This window comes from Ranitomeya imitator, chromosome 4, assembly GCF_032444005.1.
Source record: "Ranitomeya imitator isolate aRanImi1 chromosome 4, aRanImi1.pri, whole genome shotgun sequence".
Lineage (NCBI taxonomy): Eukaryota > Metazoa > Chordata > Amphibia > Anura > Dendrobatidae > Ranitomeya > Ranitomeya imitator.
The window spans coordinates 479611682-479634728 of NC_091285.1; the positions used below are offsets into that span (position 1 = coordinate 479611682).

Genomic DNA, 23047 nt, shown 5'->3' on the forward strand with positions numbered 1-23047 from the left:
CGTAAAATACGCCAGATAGGAGCTGGGCCTTTCAGCAGGCACATTATTCTCACAGTTAGTATTCCGAGTCAATACACACTCTCTGGTCAGGTTATTGAACACATTACGTAAGTCTGCGTGGTACAGGCTCTCCAGATTAAAAGATGATCAGGAGCTGGGACAAAACTTGTGCCATACCAACCTTATGCATTTATAGTGAATAAAAGTTTACAAAATATACCTTTGCAATCTCATGTATTATAGTCTGCATTTTGTACAACAACTCCATTTACCATAATTATATCAGTAGTTAGAATAATTATTGCAGCAGGGTTTTAATTTAAAAAATCAGATTGCAGACATTTTACGCAAATATGTTTCAACTGATGTTACATTTATAGTATCGAGTCTGTATAATGTACTGTAACACCACAAAATATCAAAACTTACATATGAATATTAAAATTTCAAGAAAGTTGCATTTAAGGCAAATGGCAGTATTTACATGTAGAACATGTGTTAAAACATAGTCTTTTTATTATGGTTATAAATAAATGTACACTGGAGGCAAGGTTTACATCTATAGATACAGTATATCGTATGTCCATTGTAGCTGAGTTATAGGTTGAACAATGTAAAAGATCTATTACCGCCTGCTGAAGATTTGTACAATACAGTACTCAGACAATGTTTTCTGTATGTATAACCAGAATGAGGGACAAAATTCAACATATTTCGAGATATGTTCATTAGCTTTCTTAAAATGGGAGCCGTTACCAAATCCTAACATATCTGTTTAGCTAATATTTGTATTCATAAAATTTCATTTTTGGAGCACCTTTTCTTAAGGGTCCTATACACATTAGAGTAACATTGATGAACTCTAATAACACACTTTTAGTGGCTGGAAAAAAGTCAGATGCTTTTAAAATTTTAATTCGATCTAGTCAAAGTTATATTATTCATGAATGATCTTTCCTTATCAAAACATTCCCATAAAAATAAATAATCCTTAATCAGGTATTATTGAACATGTATGAGGAGTTCAAATGACTATCAGCCAATTGTGGATGTCTGCATCGTTAAACAATTGTTCACCATATGATATATTATTCACCATTAGTGATGAGCGAGTATACTGTTTACTCGGGTTTCCCAGAGCATGCTCGGGTGGTCTCCAAGTATTTTGGTGTGCTCTGCGATTTAGTTTTCGTCGCCAGCAGATGCATGATTTGCGATTGCTAGACAGCTTGAATACATGTGGGGGTTGTGTTATGGACCTGGTGGTTAGGAGCACCCGGAACGACCTGATGGTTAAACTAACACAGAACAAGCTCTGGGAAGTGGGAGCTCTGCTGACGCAACCCCTAATCCTATAACACACACTAGAAATAGCCGTGGAGCGTACCTAACTCTACCTAGATGCCTCTTCACAGCCTAAGAGCTAACTAGCCCTAGAGATAGAAAATAAAGCCTACCTTGCCTCAGAGAAATTCCCCAAAGGAAAAGGCAGCCCCCCACATATATTGACTGTGAGTTAAGATGAAAGTCACAAACACAGGAATGAAACAAGTTTCAGCAAAGGGAGGCCAGACTAACTAAACAGACTGAGGATAGGAAAGGTATCTTTGCGGTCAGCACAAAAAACTACAAAAAGACCACGCAGAGTGTGCAAAAAGACCTTCACACCGACTCACGGTGCGGAGGTGCCACTCTGCATCCCAGAGCTTCCAGCTAGCAAGGCAAAATCATGATAGCAAGCTGGACAAGAAAACAATGAACAAACAATAAACTAGCAGGGACTTAGCTTCTGCTGGAGTAGACAGGTCACCCGAAAGATCCAAGTGCGAACTGAACCAGTACAAGAACATTGACAGCTGGCATGGAGTAACGATCTGAGTGGAGTTAAATAGAGCAGCCAGCCAAAGAATAAACTACGTCACCTGTGGAAGGAACCTCAGAAGCAGCAGCTCCACTCACAGCCACCAGAGGGAGTCCATGGACAGAACTCGCCGAAGTACCATTCATGACCACAGGAGGGAGTTCGATAACAGAATTCACAACAGGGTTGCCTATTTGTTAGGGGATTCCCACATGTGCTCAACCTGTCTAGCAGTCGCAAATCATGCAGCTGCGGCGACAAAAACTAAATCTGTGAGCACTAACAAACACTCGGAGACCACCTGAACATGCTCGGGGAAACCCAAGTAACGAGTATACTCGCTCATCACTATTTACCATTGTTCAGCCATAAACTTACTTCTAGCTAACGCATATGACAACCTTTAAAGATGTTTTGATCTATTTTTCAAATAAATTGACAATTGAGTGTTATCATTTTTCTGACAAAGGGGCATGTCACTATACGGATTGGTACTGACAGCACTGACTGGACAATGCCAGGCTGTGCAGGAACATACCCCTTAATGAGTTACACCAAGTTGTCCATTTATTCATACATTACTAGGAGCAATAACTGAGGTGTAGCACAACAGAGTGTTCTTAGAAAAAAACTAATAAATTGTTATGTAACGGAATAGAAATAAGAGACATGGCAGGAGAGCGGACAGGCTTTTCATAGCCAAAAGTTTATTTTTCATTAGGGAAAATATTTACATAAGGCCTCATGCACTTGGCTCTATATCTATCCATACAAGTTGTACACAGCCATAAAATGGATATTTACTTCTTCTGATTTTCCATATTATAGAAATATTGCCTTGGTAGAAAAACTACTTATCAGCTTTGACTACTTTTTTGGAGTAAAACTGATTTGGTTGTGTAGCCATGTGTCAATGCCAGGCCACATGTTACTCATGTTACTTTGAGCAGCCAGCATAGCCTAAACAAGCCACCATGGCCTGCAACATCTCCAGACTAGTCTCCCATCGAGCACATCTGGGACATAATTAGTCGGCAATTGCAAAAGGAGCTGCCAGCAGCAAATCTTGATGATTTGCCCAAGTGTATTCAGTGTAGCAGAATTTTCCTCAGACAACCATTAAAAATATCATTGATAGCATGCCAAGGTGTGTTGTTGTGTATATTGCTGCCTGTGGTGCTCGTACTTGATACTGAATAAACAGACATTTGTGTTTTCATCTTTTTCATCATTTGTATATCATTAATCTGTCTATCGATGCTGTGATTTCAATAAATATACATATTTTTCTACCTGGAATTGCAATGTCAGCGTTGAGCATAATTATCAGCTCCAGTATATGCAGTGTGATATTTCGATTAGTATCTGATGATGTTCTAATTCCAAGCCATTTCTAGGTTCTTGATATATCTAGTATTGTGTTCACTAAATCTATTTGATTATCCATGCAAGTTGATGAAGAATTTGGAACACTGAGTATTAACTAAGATATTCATTACCATCATATACCAAAAGACATCTCCCTATTTCACAAGGGAATATAGAATACACAGAGTAATGGCTGACAGACATTATAAAGTATTTGTCTTAAATGAAAAAAAGCACATACCGGTATATTCAGTAACAATGCAAGTTCATAAATTCACCTATAATATTACATTGCGTGTGAATATTACTCATTACTATACAACATATTTTCCAGTGCCAGTACAGAGAATACACTGATATCTGTCCCTGCTCCCGGAGGAGCTCACAAACTAATTCTACTTTACTCTCGCACAAACATTGTAAGTACATACATACACCATTCAAAACCATTTAAATAGAGCCAAACTGAACACCAGCATTCTGCGTTTCCTTATACATCAATCCTTAAATATTGTTATATGGTATTGTGAGGTCATAGAGCCCACGACATTTTAATTAAGGCATATCTACCCATGTTCCACATCTACAGCTATGTTATGCTGGTCTATTTGATTTCAGGCAGTGATTCATAAAATCTATAAAATATATAAGACTCTTATAATAAAAACCATTTGACCTGAAGTTTAAAAAATAATCAGTTTTGTTGTATTATTATATAAACTGTAGTATTATAATGCAGTTTTAATAAGGCACAGCAGTGTCATGAAAATACAAGGCTCATATATCTACTGTTATAAGTTAGTTATTCCAACTCTTTCCCTTTAAAAAGAGATCTTATTTCTAGGGGCAAGAGCAGAAAACGGTTAATGAGGACCAGATTCATGAGACAGCACCTTTAAACATAGTTGTACCTTTTGAAATCAAGTCCAACTATTACTTTTGGATGATTTGCATTCCTAAATTTGTAAGAAAATCAAGGGCTCTCTTTTGCTTAAAATATCAATCCTTTTTTTTTTCTATAACTGCACCCCCAGCTTGGTTATACTCTACATTTTTATATGTAATGTACTGTTGTTTTCTTCCCTTCAGACAGCATCTTGATTGTTAGCTTTCATTTAGCAATTTATAAATTTATACTCTGTTATAAATTCCATGATGCATCAGGACAACATCTCTTAGCCAACTTGAGCCAATATTATTGCTGTCAGCTGGGATGACATGATGATTATCCTAACCATCTATATTGTTTCTCCTAAATATGGAAATAAATTATACATATAAAGTCAGGAGGCTGAATTGTAATTGTGTGGCAGGAGCTGTGCTGTCATTATCATGATATGCGATAGGAACTTCTGTCTTCTCCCTGTGAAGAACTTCAGTGGTATAGTAAATGCAAATTCATCATACAGTAACTTCTATTGACTAAGATGGTGATCTCTTTAGGAACATAAAAGCATGTAATTCCCACAGAGAAGTATGTCATTAATTTCCTGATATAAAGAAACAAGTAAGGTAGACTAGCTGAGTTATACATTTTGGGGTCCAGTGAAAGTATGATTTAAAAAATGGAGTGTTATTTTAGAGGGTTGGGTTGTGGTAAGCCTCTCTTCTTCATGAGTTATAGATATTTAATAATATACAGTAAGTGCAGTATATATGTGCACAGTGCAGCAATATTGTATTCGTGGGTATCAACGTATAGCGAAGTGCATTACATTTGGATAAAGGATCAATATAGCAGTGACAGATGCGTATTTACCAGACCCAAACAGGAGTGCAATAAAAAAGTGTTTCTTGTTACCAATTCATACTTAGGAGCTCAAATGTGAGGCAGCTTTTAAATAATATTTTGATGCTTCTGAGATCATTTTGGCACCTGATTATTTTGGATACTGTAAAACTGTCTTGCTGCAGTTGCCTGCATGTGCCATATTGCTGAGTTGTTTGTCTTAAACCAACACTTAAGTCTGAATGTAGAAGTGGGAAGATTTTTGGTGGAATGTTTATTTTCTTCAGTAATCTTGAGCTTAGGACACTTTATTCTTCATACTCAACTCTAGGACTCTCATGTAAGGGGTGTATGATCTTTGAGGAGGTCCTTTAGATTCAGGTGCAATGCCATTTGGTTTACAGCTATCAATCCTATTAAAAAGAAGTGGAAATAATTATTATATAGCAATTGCATATTAACTACAAAAGAAAAATCTTTACTACCAAGATTTTTACTTTTTCGGCAAATGACAGAATAATCTCTCATTGTCAGACTGTGATGAGTTTTATAAAGTAATCATTTGTATAATGTGGATGCATGTAAGAAGGACCTTTTCCCACATTTGTCTTGTTGAACTGGACATGCCATGTAATTGTTGCTGCAGAGCAGGATACATTTTTTTTATTTATTTTTAATTTCGCCTATCCAAAAAGAAAACCTTTTATTCTACTCCAAAGCCACTGTTGCATTGTGTGTCCAGTTCAACATGAACAATTTGGTGAAAGATACTCTTAATTATACAATTGTTCACAATGATCATACTAATCAGATTGATTTTTGTACAATGATTTCATATAAACCTAATTAACTTTAAAAAAAAATAAATTGGGGAAAAAGCTCTAGAATCACTGCAGGACTGAAACATAAGGAAACAATGCTGAAGAAGTAGTAAGTAAAAGGAAAACTTTATTTGTACATTAGACAAAGCATTTCAGCATTGTATGGATGTCAACAGGCCATTGATAACACTTGAAAACCTAGGCAAGTTGGGGACCCCCAGCTGAGGATCCTTCTCAATGAGCTAACAAACAATGTCTTTTGGTCTGGTGGATCTGCTCCACCATGGACGGCCATTCATCTGATGTTATAACACCACCACAGATCAACTGATGGTCTGATCATCAATAGTTCCTTTTTGCCGAAAAGTAAAGGTACCTTCACACTGAGCAACTTTAGAACGATAACGATAGCGATCCGTGACGTTGCAGCATCCTGGATAGCGATCTCGTTGTGTTTGACACGCAGCAGCGATCAGGATCCTGCTGTGACATCGCTGGTCAGAGCTAGAAGGCCAGAACTTTATTTAGTTGCTGGATCACCCACTGACATCGCTGAATCGGCGTGTGTGACGCCGATCTAGCGATGTGTTCACTTGTAACCAGGGTAAACATCGGGTTACTAAGCGCAGGGCCGCGCTTAGTAACCTGATATTTACCCTGGTTACCATTGTAAATGTAAAAAAAAAAACACTACATACTTACATTGCGGTGTCTGTCACATCCCCCGGTATCAGCTTCCCTGCACTGTGTCAGCGCCGGCCGGCTGTAAAGCAGAGCACAGCGGTGACGTCACCGCTCTGCTTTACAGCCGGCGCTTACACAGTGCAGGGAAGCTGACGCCGGGGGACGCGACAGACACCGAAATGTAAGTATGTAGTGTTTTTTTTTTACATTTACAATGGTAACCAGGGTAAACATCGGGTTACTAAGCGCGGCCCTGCGCTTAGTAACCCGATGTTTACCCTGGTTACCCGGGGACTTCGGCATCGTTGGTCGCTGGAGAGCTGTCTGTGTGACAGCTCTCCAGCAACCACACAACGACTAAACAGCAATGCTGCAGTGATCGGCATCGTTGTCTATATCGCTGCATTGTCGCTTAATGTGACGGTACCTTATCAACTAGCCTTGATTCAGAAGACTCAGTCAAAGTAGAAAATATTTCAAGTAGCTTAACAGTGCCCACTTAGTAGTTTCTGCTACAATATTTCCCAACCAAATGTGGTTGATACTGTTCCCAGACAATAAAACATACAATAATTTCTCAAGACTTGACTGGACAGTTAGATTTTTCCCTACCTCATAAGAAATACCTGTATGAAAGAGAACTACACATTTAGGTCACATTGTGGCCATGTTGGTCATTGACTATGAAGATCAAATTCTATACAATATTTAGGAAATTAGCATGCATATCCTCATATCACAGTAGACCTTGCCTTCTGAATTAATCTTTTTTTAATTAATACCATACTAATATTTTATTCGTTATTACAAATTTTAACTTACTCGGTGGTAGTTGTAGTGTTTGTACTTGGAGGTGAATCTGATGAGAAACTGCGAAAAGAAAATACACGACACCAAAACAATGAGATTTTTCCACATGCTAACTGCTTTTCCATGATCACATATAATGGGAACAACGGGCTCAGAGAATCTGAGTAAAGAAACACATGTAAAGCACTTTTGGGTGGGACCATTTCATCTTTGTTAACGTTGCTTACTACAGTGAACCGAACAGGATGTTGTTCTTACTACACAATACCCAGGGGTCCCTGGAACAAAAGGTTACCAAATGCACGGTTATAGCACAATGTACAAAATAACTTTATAGAGCCGTAGACGTATACTATGGCATCTGACTGTAACAAAAGCAGTACTGCTACCCACAGGGAAAACTGTGCAAGGTAATAAAGAACACTAAAGGTTACAAACCTTCATTGCCCTTCAAGACTCACAATAAAATAAGCATTTTTACTCCTGAGCCAACAGTGACCTGGTCATGAGTAACACGACACAATATATACATACCGGTGACGATAACTAAACACCTTCTATGTCCACTCTGTGTTTCCCAGGCAGCTAATATAGTGTTCTTTAGATTACCAGTCCTTACCTGCCTACCTCTGGATCGTAGTTATACATTTTCTTACTGGACTGAGTAATGGCCAATACTATCCGTGGTTGTTGGGGCTGCACTTTTTCCCTGAGTAACAAGGGGAAAGATGGTCAAATTGGTAGCATTTAGGGTACAATATCTGTAAATCCTGGCTGCAGGGAAAGGCAAAAGATAAAAACTAGATGAATTTATATAATAACATTGTAAAAAGCCTACAAAAAATGTTCTTTATTACCAAGTACTATAGCAGTACTGTTTAAGCCGCCATGTCTGTACCCAAACTATACAGTATGCACAGGTATATGACAAATCATTCATTTGGTGCCGCGTAGTACAAGGCATTTTGTGCAAGTGTCTTCCGAAAACCAAGAACTTTGCTATGCATGATTTCCCAATTATGTTCTGTTCAGCACTTTGTGATAAAACAAATATACGCTGAAAGAAGGAGTGTCATATAGAAATGTTTACTGGCATAATATTGATTGTCATAGGCAAGACACAAGGATGTGGAAAGGAATGCAATAAAAGTAGAATAAACATTTCTCGTGACTTTATAGTGTTCTTGCCTTTGTCATTTTCATTTTAAGACTGCTTATATTGCAAGTCCTCTTCTGGTCAAAAAAAATTCTACATAAAAAAAAACCTCCTAAAACATTGTCTAAGGCTTCATTCAAATGTCTGATGTTCACATACAGGTCCTTCTCAAAAAATTAGCATATAGTGTTAAATTTCATTATTTACCATAATGTAATGATTACAATTAAACTTTCATATATTATAGATTCATTATCCACCAACTGAAATTTGTCAGGTCTTTTATTGTTTTAATACTGATGATTTTGGCATACAACTCCTGATAACCCAAAAAACCTGTCTCAATAAATTAGCATATTTCACCCATCCAATCAAATAAAAGTGTTTTTTAATAACAAACAAAAAAACCAACAAATAATAATGTTCAGTTATGCACTCAATACTTGGTCGGGAATCCTTTTGCAGAAATGACTGCTTCAATGCGGAGTGGCATGGAGGCAATCAGCCTGTGACACTGCTGAGATGTTATGGAGGCCCAGGATGCTTCAATAGCGGCCTTAAGCTCATCCAGAGTGTTGGGTCTTGTGTCTCTCAACTTTCTCTTCACAATATCCCACAGATTCTCTATGGGGTTCAGGTCAGGAGAGTTGGCAGGCCAATTGAGCACAGTAATACCATGGTCAGTAAACCATTTACCAGTGGTTTTGGCACTGTGAGCAGGTGCCAGGTCGTGCTGAAAAATGAAATCTTCATCTCCATAAAGCATTTCAGCCGATGGAAGCATGAAGTGCTCCAAAATCTCCTGATAGCTAGCTGCATTGACCCTGCCCTTGATGAAACACAGTGGACCAACACCAGCAGCTGACATGGCACCCCACACCATCACTGACTGTGGGTACTTGACACTGGACTTCAGGCATTTTGGCATTACCTTCTCCCCAGTCTTCCTCCAGACTCTGGCACCTTGATTTCCGAATGACATGCAAAATTTGCTTTCATCAGAAAAAAGTACTTGGGACCACTTAGCAACAGTCCAGTGCTGCTTCTCTGTAGCCCAGGTCAGGCGCCTCTGCCGCTGTTTATGGTTCAAAAGTGGCTTTACCTGGGGAATGCGGCACCTGTAGCCCATTTCCTGCACACGCCTGTGCACGGTGGCTCTGGATGTTTCCACACCAGACTCAGTCCACTGCTTCCTCAGGTTCCCCAAGGTCTGGAATCGGTCCTTCTCCACAATCTTCCTCAGGGTCCGGTCTCCTCTTCTCGTTGTACAGCGTTTTCTGCCACATTGTTTCCTTCCAACAGACTTACCATTGAGGTGCCTTGATACAGCACTCTGGGAACAGCCTATTTGTTGAGAAATTTCTTTCTGGGTCTTACCCTCTTGCTTGAGGGTGTCAATGATGGCCTTCTTGACATCTGTCAGGTCGCTAGTCTTACCCATGATGGGGGTTTTGAGTAATGAACCAGGCAGGGAGTTTATAAAAGCCTCAGGTATCTTTTGCATGTGTTTAGAGTTAATTAGTTGATTCAGAAGATTAGGGTAATAGGTCGTTTAGAGAACCTTTTCTTGATATGCTAATTTATTGAGACAGGTTTTTTGGGTTATCAGGAGTTGTATGCCAAAATCATCAGTATTAAAACAATAAAAGACCTGACAAATTTCAGTTGGTGGATAATGAATCTATAATATATGAAAGTTTAATTGTAATCATTACATTATGGTAAATAATGAAATTTAACACTATATGCTAATTTTTTGAGAAGGACCTGTATGTTTTATCTACTTTTTTCATGACTACAACTCATACTTTATTATAGCCATATGTCTGTGTTTTGTTTTTTTTGGACTACGTGTTCACAAAAAAAAAATCTTGCTTTTGTTCTGGGTCAAGAATGAAACATACAGGTTTATAATTCCGTGAAAATCATGACATTGTAAGGGCTCTTCACACCCACCCAATAGACTTTTATGGGTGCACATGATCTGATCACCAGAGGTACTCACAGACTTGGCATGAGAAATCGTACAAGAAAAAAATAGCAGATCTGCACTGCCCCATAGTCTAACTTTGAGCCGAGCGCTATCAGATAAAACATCGCATCGCACTAGGCCGTGTTTCTTCTGTACATCGGCTGAGACTCACCTATTCAAGTCAATTGGGTGTGTAAAATAATTCGATGCCATACAGATCCACAGTATAACATTCAATTTTTATGGTTACATTACAATTCTGTAAATGTTCCTGTAAAAAAATAATTTGCACACAGATAGCAAGTAAGAAAAAAATTGTCCCACTTTTCTGGATAAAACTTGGACCAATTTTTTTTATACGCTAGAGTAAACCTATCCTATAAAGTAGGGGAAGCTTTTCCAATTTATTTTTTTAAATTATCGTATATACTCGAGTATAAGCCGAGATTTTCAGCCCAAATTTTTGGGCTGAAAGTGCCCCTCTCGGCTTATACTCGAGTCAAGGTGGGTGGCAGGGTCGGCGGGTGAGGGGGAGAGGGCGCTGAGGCATACTTACCTGCTTCCAGCGATCCTGACGCTCCCCCTGCCGTCCCACGGTCTTCGGTGCTGCAGTTCTTCCTCTAGCAGCGGTCACGTGGGACCGCTCATTAGAGAAATGAATAGGCGGCTCCACCTCCCATAGGGGTGGAGCCGCCTATTCATTTCTCTAATCAGCGGTGCGGGGACCGCTGATAGAGAAAGAAGCTGCGGCACCGAAGACGGCTGTCCGGGAGAAGGAGCCGGACGGCAGGACCAGGTAAGTATCGCATAGTCACCTGTCCACGTTCCAGCCGCCGGGCGTCTTCCCGGCGTCTCTGCGCTCTGACTGTTCAGGTCAGAGGGCGCGATGACGCATATCGTGTGCGCGGCGCCCTCTGCCTGATCAGTCAGAGCAGAGAGACGCCGGGACCGGACGCTGGGAGCTGCAAGCAAGAGAGGTGAGTATGTGTTTTTTTTTTTTTTTTTTTTTACTGCAGCAGCAGCAGCGACAATGGCAGAGCTTTCTATGGGGAAATATGAACAGTGCAGAGCACTACATGGGGCACAGCTATGGGGCAATAATAAACGGTACAGAGAACTATATGGGGCACAGCTATGGGGAAATAATGAACGGTACAGAGCACTATATGGGGCACAGCTATAGGGCAATAATGAACGGTGCAGAGCACTATATTGGGCACAGCTATAGGGCAATAATGAACGGTGCAGGGCACTATATGGCACAGCTATAGGGCAATAATGAACGGTGCAGAGCACTATATGGGGCACATCTATAGGGCAATAAAGAACGGTGCAGAGCACTATATGGGGCACAGCTATAGGGCAATAATGAACGGTGCAGAGCACTATATGGGGCACAGCTATAGGGCAATAATGAACGGTACAGAGCACTATGTGGGGCACAGCTATAGGGCAATAATGAACGGTGCAGAGCACTATATGGGGCACAGCTATAGGGCAATAATGAACGGTACAGAGCACTATATGGGGCACAGCTATAGGGCAATAATGAACGGTGCAGAGCACTATATGGGGCACAGCTATAGGGCAATAATGAACGGTGCAGAGCATATATGGGGCACAGCTATAGGGCAATATGATCGGTGCAGAGCACTATATGGGGCACAGCTATAGGGCAATAATGAACGGTACAGAGCACTATATGGGGCACAGCTATAGGGCAATAATGAACGGTGCAGAGCACTATATGGGGCACAGCTATAGGGCAATAATGAACGGTACAGAGCACTATATGGGGCACAGCTATAGGGCAATAATGAACGGTGCAGAGCACTATATGGGGCACAGCTATAGGGCAATAATGAACGGTGCAGAGCACTATATGGCACAGCTATAGGGCAATATGATCGGTGCAGAGCACTATATGGGGCACAGCTATAGGGCAATAATGAACGGTGCAGAGCACTATATGGGGCACAGCTATAGGGCAATAATGAACGCTGCAGAGCATATATGGGGCACAGCTATAGGGCAATATGATCGGTGCAGAGCACTATATGGGGCACAGCTATAGGGCAATAATGAACGGTGCAGGGCACTATATGGCACAGCTATGGGGAAATAATGATCTATTTTTATTATTGAAATTCACCGGTAAATGCTGCATTTCCACCCTAGGCTTATACTCGAGTCAATAAGTTTTCCCAGTTTTTTGTGGCAAAATTAGGGGGGTCGGCTTATACTCTGGTCGGCTTATACTCGAGTATATACTGTATCTTTCCATACTAGAAAATCACTGATAAAACTGTATGGTAAAAACTGAAACGCTGATAAAAATCTAATTCAAAACACTGATTAAAATCATTTAATTTTTTCATGTAAGTGAAAAAAAATGATGTCTGAATAGGCCTAAAGGTAAATGTTATAATTAAAAAAAGGCTTTGTCATGCGTTATGCTATGGTTTTTTTTACCCTATCAGAGAACAATTTAGCTCTGCTTTTTAACATATTATTAGCATGACCTAACATCAGCGCTGTGATTTGCAGCGATTTTCCAACTAACAGTGCAAGTTTTTAAAGTGCCCAATGGCTTGTTTTGTACCTTATGAAAGGAAAGCTAAAAATGCATTGCTTTAAGTACAGCCTTACCTAAAAAGGAATATATCGTTAGAAAGTAACCTTTGAGTTTCTACATTTTTCCTATTATTATCCATTTAAACTTCCACTGTTACATTGGCCACTGGACCATTTCTTATGCTGACACTTTTCATCAGTGTATTTTTCAGCTTGTGCTGTGTACATTGTGTGTAGTATCAGGGTATGTTTCCACGGTCAGTAAATGTTGTGGGTTGGACACTGCGTACATCCGCAGCGTCCAACCCATAGCGGCCAGATGTTACAGCATAGTGGATGGGATTTCAAGAAATTCGATGTCCACTATGCATGCACGGATACATCCAGCTTCCCTGCGGAGACGGACATGCGGCGCGTCTTTCCAGACCACAGCATGTCTATTTATCTTGCGGAGATAAATATCACCTGTCCAGTGTATTGGGAGCGGTGATTCTGCACAGTTCAGTGAACACATGCGGAATCACCTGCGTTCAAAAGCCGACAGCACTTTGGACGGAGCGGACATGTGCTGCGTCCAAAGCGCTGCCAGTTACTGACCATGGGGATGTAGCCTCAGCCATCATCTCATTATCTTCAAAGCAGAATTACAGTGAAAAAATGAGATTAGCGAGGATCACATCATTGCCAATAGATAATGGAGACAGCACAGCTCCTCCCTGTGACTGCACAGTAACCTCTGCACATGAAACAGAGCATGCTCACAACTATCTTACAGAACTAGTTTTCTAAAGATTTCCTATTTCCAAGTGCCTGTTACTTACATTTGTGGAGGTTCACATGAAGTTGAAGCATCTTTGGTTTCTGGGGCTTCTTTTGGTTGATTTGCCATCAAGTATTCCATTTTGTCTTGTAATTCATTATTCTAAAATAAAATACAAATAATTTAGGATGATGCTGTAGTATTTTAATACAGTGAAGCAAATATTATCATAAGTAAGAATGCTTTACACCACATAAAAATGTTAGACATTTTAGGCTTTGCAGCACTAAAATGATCCTAATCTTCATTGCACAATTCAGTAATAATGATACAGATTGCAGAAGAGACATAATTTATGAGACATAATTAATGACTACTAAAAATTCCAGACTTTATTGAAGTCTGTTAAAATAGTGATGATAACAGAAAAATGCACCTATCAGCATGTGGCACCTGCGCGTTTCTGGGGCGTATAGCATCCTTACTCATGGTCCCATAATTAAAGATGCTATACACACCAGAAAAAGGCAGGCACTGCATGCTGATCGGTGCTTTTTTCTGATCTTATGTTAACTTGCTTCAATAAAGTTTGGAATTTTTTTTACTTTGTCTTGAGCTGCATCTCCCCTATATCCTTAACCATTTTCTGACCATGGCAGTGACATTGTTTTCGACTCTGGAGGACGTCACGCTTTATTGGCGAGCTGGATTTTTCCCCCTTTTTTTGCCACAGTAAAAAAATGGTCTGGAAAACCAGTTTAATGTATCTGGACTTGGTCCTTTAAGAAGCAATCCCATCCAAATTTTTCTATTAATATATTTCAATCATCATATTATATAGCACTGGGTACTTACAATTGCTCATTTTACCTTTCTACCCAGATAATTATGTTTTTTTCCATTAGGTCTATGATAACAATGTGATTAAAAACTGACTAACTTAATCCTTCTGAGCTCTGTGTAGAAACAAGAGGTCAATTTTCCCTGTATAAATCATCAGTCACTGCAAAAGTCCCTGACAGGGTGAAGGAGGGAGCAGCTGGGTCAAGAGTTGAAAAGGGAAATGATAAATGCAGGTAAAGGAGACTTCCTGTTTCCACAGAGCTTAGAAGGATTCAGTTGGTCAGTTTTTAATCACGTGATGTCATAGACCTAATGGAAAAGAGAAAAATTTACTGGGTAGAAAGGCAAAACAAGCAATTGTAAGTATAGTATGGGGCAGCACGGTGGCTCAGAGGTTAGCATTGCAGCCTTGCAGCGCTGGAGTCCTGGGTTCAAACCCCACTAAGGACAACATCTGCAAAGAGTTTGTATGTTCTCCCCGTATTTGTGTGGGTTTCCTGCGGGTTCTCCAGTTTCCTCCCACATTCCAAAGACATACTGATAGGGATCTAAGATTGTGAGCCCCATTGGGGACAGCAATGATAATGTGTGCAGCCTGTAAAGCGCTGCGGAATATGTTAGCGCTATATAAAAATAAAGATTATTATCATTATTATTATTATTATTATTATTACAGTGCTATATAATATGATGGCTGCAATATATTAAGAGGATGAAAACTTTAATGGGATGTGTAGTGCTTTAAGGTTCAATATCCTACTAGTATGTGTTTATGCTATGATACGATACAGTTAACAGCTCTCTTCTTACCTCTCCTTCCAAGATCGCTATTCTTTCTAGAAGCTGTTGAATAAGTAAATCCTTGTAGTGGACCTTTTTCCTTAATAGCTCAATCTAAAATAAAAAAAAATTAAAAAAAATGGATTCTGATAACATCTGGTAGTTATTAATAACTCTTTTTCAACACCTAACTCACAATGAGAACATGGACTACAAAACCTACCTTTATCAAAAAAAAGTAGCCACCTATACAGTGAAAACTCTTTTTAATTAAAACGATGTGTGTAACATGTCCTTTAAAAAAAACATTTAGCTAATTATAACTACGACAAATTCATTTTATAGTGATACATAACATGGCAATAATTTCTGTGAGCCAGTGCTGTACTTCCATACACACTACATGTTCCAGCATGTCATACTGAGGCCCCAAGCTCTGCCACACAGAGTGTGCAGTTCAATACTAGGCAGGGGCTCTGGCAACCGAACAGGAGCAAGCTCTGAACTGTTGAACATGTAATCAAGTGTATGAAGCCAATTGTCTTATTTTTACTTGATATCTTTTTGTTGAAAAAAAATATAAAGTGTGTAAAAAAAACAAAAGAATGCAAACCATGGAACAATGTAAACAGGGGTCATAACTACAAAGATATCCCAATAAATATTGAAAATAAGAAAAATCAAATACTTCTCAGCACATTAGATGTCAATGTTGCAGTCTATACAAAAAGAGAATCCATGTCTATGTGTTTGTTTCAGAAGTATGATGATATGCTCAATAGAAAACAAACGTAAATAAAAGTAGTAGGAAGAAAAGGCTATAAAACAGTAGGGGTAATGAGAGGTTTAGAGAGGGGGAGGAAGGGGCATGCAGGAAACAATTACCGAATTAGCGTACACCTTGCCATTTTAATAAGTTCTAGAGTCAACCCTGCCATCTTTCTAAACCGGAACCACAACAAACGTTCCAACAGGAAGCCCAAGCGTTATAAAACTCATCAAAAAGACCAAGGTCATCTGCTAATATTTCCTTCATCACAATCAGAAAATTAATCACAATCAGAAAAGTCTCCCTAAGCTAGAAGATCGTTGGGTACAGCCGGGACCAGCTGCTTCGAAAGCATCACCAAACCAGGGATTCAAGCTTTAGGAGGCTAATTTGCATATTCCAGGTGCCTTCTGGGAGAAGCGAAGTCTCCCTAAGCTAGAAGATCGTTGGGTACAGCCGGGACCAGCTGCTTCGAAAGCATCACCAAACCGCTTACCAAAGGATTAGCGAAATTAGGATTATTTAGTCTAGAAAAAAGACGACTGAGGGGCGATCTAATAACCATGTATAAGTATATAAGGGGACAATACAAATATCTTGCTGAGGATCTGTTTATACCAAGGAAGGTGACGGGCACAAGGGGGCATTGTTTGCGTCTGGAGGAGAGAAGGTTTTTCCACCAACATAGAAGAGGATTCTTTACTGTTAGGGCAGTGAGAATCTGGAATTGCTTGCCTGAGGAGGTGGTGATGGCGAACTCAGTCGAGGGGTTCAAGAGAGGCCTGGATGTCTTCCTGGAGCAGAACAATATTGTATCATACAATTATTAGGTTCTGTAGAAGGACGTAGATCTGGGTATTTATTATGATGGAATATAGGCTGAACTGGATGGACAAATGTCTTTTTTCGGCCTTACTAACTATGTTACTATGTTACTATGTTAATCTTTGAGACCCATTCCTCTATGGTGGGATGTCTTTTGACAGTCGTGTTACACCTATTTCATTCTCTCACAATGCCCTTTCTGAATGTTAAATTAAAATGTGCCCTCATAAATTCTCACCTGTTTTATAAATATGGCTTTATTTTTTAGAACCCACTTATACCCCCTTCCCTATTTTTTATTTTCTCCTAGTAATAACTTTGCTTGTCACGGCACAATAGCCAAATCTTATTGCCTTGTCAAAAAATATCTTTTGAGATTGACGGTTGACATACTAGAACATGAATTCTGCTGTGCATTCACCCTAAGAGTTTGTGCAGTTTCAGTCAACACCTTGTTTTGGAAATAGATCTAAGGGTACCGTCACACAGTGCAATTTTCATCGCTACGACGGTACGATCCGTGACGCTCCAGCGTCGTAACAATATCGCTCCAGCGTCGTAGACTGCTGTCACACTTTGCAATCTACGACGCTGGAGCGATAATTTCATGACGTATGTGCGATGTAGAAGCCGTTGGTTACTATGCGCACATCGTATACGATATATGTTACACCATGCGATCATGCCGCCACAGCGGGACACTAGACGACGAAAGAAAGTTTCAAACGATCTGCTACGACGTACGATTCTCAGCGGGGTCCCTGATCGCAGGAGCGTGTCAGACACTGCGATATCGTAACTATATCGCTCGAACGTCACGAATCGTGCCGTCGTAGCGATCAAAATTGCACTGTGTGACGGTACCCTTAAGGTACCGTCACATTAAGCGACGCTGCAGCAATATAGACAACGATGCCGATCGCTGCAGCGTCGCAGTTTAGTCGTTGTGTGGTCGCTGGAGAGCTGTCACACAGACAGCTCTCCAGCGACCAACGATGCCGAAGTCCCGGTAACCAGGGTAAACATCGGGTTACTAAGCGCAAGGCCGCGCTTAGTAACCCGATGTTTACCCTGGTTACCAGTGTAAATGTAAAAAAAAAACAGTACATACTTACATTCCGGTGTCTGTCGCGTCCCCCGGCGTCAGCTTCCCTGCACTGTCAGCGCCGGCCGTAAAGCAGAGCGGTGACGTCACTGCTGTGCTCTGCTTTATGGCCGGCTGGCGCAGACACAGTGCAGGGAAGCTGACACCGGAGGACGCGACAGACACGGGAATGTAAGTATGTACTGTTTTTTTTACATTTACAATGGTAACCAGGGTAAATATCGGGTTACTAAGCGTGGCCCTGCGCTTAGTAACCCGATGTTTACCCTGGTTACAAGTGAAGACATCGTTGGATCGGCGTCACACACGCTGATTCAGCGATGTCAGCGGGTGATCCAGCGACGAAATAAAGTTCTGGCCGACCAGCGATGGCACAGCAAGATCCAGATCGCTGCTGCGTGTCAAACACAACGATATCGCTATCCAGGACGCTGCAACGTCACAGATCGCTATCGTTATCGTTCTAAAGTTGCTCAGTGTGAAGGTACCTTTATGCATGTCTACAAATTGTGCTGCTTTGTGCTTTGTGTTACAGTTGATCATCCTTATTCCTAGCTGTTCACTAAGTGGGTTAAGTTGATGTTTTTCCAGGAAGTTAAGCTTTTCTTAAAGCTTAATCAGAGTAGTTTAAGGACACAAATAGTCAGTACTGTCAGAACTGCTCATTGAAAACATTTAATAAAAAGCAGCTACAAATTTCAAAACTATCTAGAGCACTAATGCAATGTAAGAAACAATCATTTCCCCACTCCTGCAATGAAATCATAATAGGTGCTCTGCCGGGATCATTTTCTTTCCTTGGTCAAGATTCAAATTGCAGACAAGTTGGCACTCATCTTCCTTGAAAAAACACTTTTTATTTTATAATATACGCGCTTAAACACAAATCTACCCGAAACCTGTTTCCTGACCAGGCCAAATTTTACAATTCTCACCAGTATCAATTTATGTGGTAATAACTCTGGAACACTTCAACAAATCCCAGTGATTCTCAGATTGTTTTTTCATGACACACTGTACTTTATGTTTGTGGAAAATGTAGTTTTACATTTTTTTGTGTGTTTATTTGTGAAAATATCAGCATTTTTGCAAAAATTTGGAAATTTTCAAACTTTCAATTTTTATATCCTTGAACCAGTTAGTCATTGTGGACAAAATGATTTATAAATGACATTTCATATATACTTTTATTTTTTTAAACATATTTTTTTTTGGTAGGAAGCTAGAAGGGTTTCTCAGCAATTACAAAACAGTTTTTTAGGGACCACATCACATTTGAAGTGTCTTACAGGGCACATATGGAAAATACCCAAATGTGACACCATTGTAAAAACTATACCACTCAAAGTGCACAAAACCACATTCAAGAAGTTTATTTACCCTTCACGTGCTTCACATGAATTAAAGGAATGTGGAAGGAAAAAATTTACATTTTAATTTTTCCCACAAAAATGTTCATTTAGCCCTAAATTTTGCATTTTTACAAGGTAACAGGAGAAAATGAACCACACAATTTGTTTTGCAATTTCTCCTGAGTACACCGACACCCCATATATGGGCAAAAACTACTGTTTGGGCACACACCAGGTCTCAGAAGGGAAGGAATGCCATTTGACTTTTGGAGTTCAAAATTGTCTGGAACAGCTAGCAGATGCCATGTCGCGTTTACAGAGCCCTTGATGTGCCTAAGCAGAGGAAACTCATGAACCTGAGTTGTAACTTGCTTTTTAGTGGACTGAGTTGAAGCTTTTTTGGGGAACATTTTACATAACATTTTGGATCACATTTATCCTGTGCTCTATGCTGAGCACTTACATCAGGATTCTCATCTAAATCTCTGAATTACGCGATTTTATTGATACGATTTTCGCCACATAACATTTTTATGTACTCTTCCTATTATGATTTTTGGGAGGCAGAATGAACAAAATACAACAATTCAGGATTTTTTTTTATGCCGTTCACTGTGTGGTTTTGGAGATACCATCTTTATTTACATTCAACTTTTTACTTGCGTTTTATTCCACTTTTTGATCTGTGGTATGATGAAAAAGTATAGTGTTTTTTTTTCTACTGTGTTTACCAAAGCAGTTAACTATCGGGAGAGTTTTATAAGTCAGGTCATTCCGGATGCTGTGATCCCGAATATATGTATATATATATATATATATATATATACCGTGTATACATATATATATATATATATATATATATATATATATATATATATATACAGTACAGACCAAACGTTTGGACACACCTTCTCATTTAAAGATTTTTCTGTATTTTCATGACAATGAAAATTGTACATACACACTGAAGACATCAAAACTATGAATTAACACATGTGGAATTATATACTTAACAAAAAAGTGTGAAACAACTGAAATTATGTCTTATATTCTAGGTTCTTCAAAGTAGCCACCTTTTGCTTTGATGACTGCTTTGCACACTCTTGGCATTCTCTTGATGAGCTTCAAGAGGTAGTCACTTCACAGGTTTTCACTTCACAGGTGTGCCCTGTCAGGTTTAATAAAGGGGATTTCTTGCCTTATAAATGGGGTTGGGACCATCGGTTGTGTTGTGCAGAAGTCTGGTGGATACACAGCTGATAGTCCTACTGAATAGACTGTTAGAATTTGTATTATGGCAAGAAAAAAGCAGTTAAGTAAAGAAAAACGAGTGGCCATCATTACTTTAAGAAATGAAGGTCAGTCAGTCCAAAAAATTGGTAAAACTTTCAAAGTGTCCCCAAGTTCAGTGGCAAAAAACATCAAGTGCTACAACGAAACTGGCTCACATGAGGACCGCCCCAGGAAAAGAAGACCAAGAGTCACCTCTGCTTCTGAGGATAGGTTTATCCGAGTCACCAGCCTCAGAAATAGCAGGTTAACTGTTATGAAAGGCAATTCAGTACTACAATGGACATAGCGGTCAGAGCACATACAGTGATCTGACAATAACCCAAAATCATAGAACGAGCTCTGAGACGTGGGAACTCTGCAGACCGCAATCCCTAATCCTCTCCAAACAACACTAGAGGCAGCCGTGGATTGCGCCTAACTCTGCCTATGCAACTCGGCACAGCCTGAGAAACTAACTTGCCTGAAGATAGAAAATGAGCCTACCTTGCCTCAGAGAAATACCCCAAAGGAAAAGGCAGCCCCCCACATATAATGACTGTGAGTTAAGATGAAAAGACAAACGTAGAGATGAAATAGATTCAGCAAAGTGAGGCCCGACTTTCTTAACAGATCGAGGATAGAAAAGGTAACTTTGCGGTCTACACAAAACCCTAAAGAAAACCACGCAAAGGGGGCAAAAAGACCCTCCGTACCGAACTAACGGCACGGAGGTACACCCTTTGCGTCCCAGAGCTTCCAGCAACAAATTAGACAAGCTGAACAGAAAAAATAGCAAACAAATAGCAAAGAAGAACTTAGCTATGCAGAGCAGCAGGCCACAGGAATGATCCAGGGAAAAGCAAGTCCAACACTGGAACATTGACAGGAAGCCAGGATCAAAGCATTAGGTGGAGTTAAGTAGAGAAGCACCTAACGACCTCACCAGATCACCTGAGGGAGGAAACTCAGAAGCCGCAGTACCACTTCCCTCCACCAACAGAAGCTCACAGAGAGAATCAGCCAAAGTACCACTTGTGACCACAGGAGGGAGCTCTGCCACAGAATTCACAACAGTTAACATCCGCTCAGATTAGAGACCAGGTTAATGCCAGACATAGTTCTAGCAGCAGACACATCTCTACAACAACTGTTAGGCCGGATTCACACTACAGCGAGATACGGCCGAGTCTCGCAGGTTAAAAACAAGCTCTGGCAACGGCACTTCGGATCGGAGCTTGCGGCTCCATGTATTGCTATGCGGCCGCACGCTCCGCTCTGAAGTGCCAGAGCTTGGTTTTAACCTGCGAGACTTGGTCATATCTCTCTGTGTGTGATCCCGGCCTTAAGAGGAGACTTTGTGCAGCAGGCCTTTATGGTAAAATAGCTGCTAGGAAACCACTGCTATGGACAGGCAACAAGCAGAAGAGACTTGTTTGGGCTAAAGAACACAAGGCATGGACATTAGACCAGTGGAAATTTGTGCTTTGGTCTGATGAGTCCAAATTTGAGATCTTTGGTTACAACCACCATGTCTTGGTGTGACGCAGAAAAGATGAATGGATGGACTCTACATGCCTGGTTCCCATGGTGAAGCATGGAGGAGGTGTGATGGTGTGGAGGTGCTTTGCTGGTGATACTGTTGGGGATTTATTCAAAATTGAAGGCATACTGAACCAGCATGGCTGCCACAGCATCTTGCAGCGGCATGCTATTCCATCCGGTTTGCGTTTAGTTGGACCATCATTTATTTTTCAACAGGACAATGACCCCAAACACACCTCCAGGCTGTGTAAGGGCTATTTGACCAAGAAGGAGAGATGGGGTGCTACGCCAGATGACCTGGCCTCCACAGTCACCAGACCTGAACCCAATCAAGATGGTTTGGGGTGAGCTGGAACCCAGAGTGAAGGCAAAAGGGCCAACAAGTGCTAAGCATCTCTGGGAACTCCTTCAAGATTGTTGGAAGACCATTCCCGGTGACTACCTCTTGAAGCTCATCAAGAGAATGCCAACAGTGTGCAAAGCAGTCATCAAAGCAAAAGGTGGCTACTTTGAAGAACCTAGAATATAAGACATAATTTCAGTTGTTTCACACTTTTTTGTTAAGTATATAATTCCACATGTGTTAATTCATAGTTTTGATGTCTTCAGTGTGTACGTACAATTTTCATAGTCATGAAAATACCGAAAAATCTTTAAATGAGGTGTGTCCAAACTTTTGGTCTGTACTGTATATATATAATTATTTATTGGATTAATATTTTTTCTTTGCTTTGATTTTCCTTGCTTTTCTTTGCTTTCCTGTTGCCTCTATCTTCTCATGTATTACATAGCATAATTTTCTATATGGCTTACTAGGCTATCTG

General features: G+C 40.2%; 1 protein-coding gene across 2 annotated transcripts in view; it reads right to left on the reverse strand.

The window, feature by feature from the left end:
- Nucleotides 1–471: 471 nt before the first annotated feature.
- MYZAP (myocardial zonula adherens protein) overlaps nucleotides 472–23047 on the reverse strand; it is a 110440-nt gene continuing 87864 nt past the window's right edge. Inside the window, exons 12-16 of one of the 2 annotated variants that reach the window (XM_069765919.1) lie at nucleotides 15389–15472; nucleotides 13797–13897; nucleotides 7893–7982; nucleotides 7286–7333; nucleotides 472–5371 (exon numbers count right to left, since the gene is read on the reverse strand). In XM_069765919.1, the coding sequence (XP_069622020.1) occupies nucleotides 5257–5371; nucleotides 7286–7333; nucleotides 7893–7982; nucleotides 13797–13897; nucleotides 15389–15472 (438 nt within the window). In that variant the 3' untranslated portion in view covers nucleotides 472–5256. The remainder of the gene's footprint in view (nucleotides 5372–7285; nucleotides 7334–7892; nucleotides 7983–13796; nucleotides 13898–15388; nucleotides 15473–23047) is intronic. The other variant, XM_069765920.1, reaches the window with a different exon arrangement.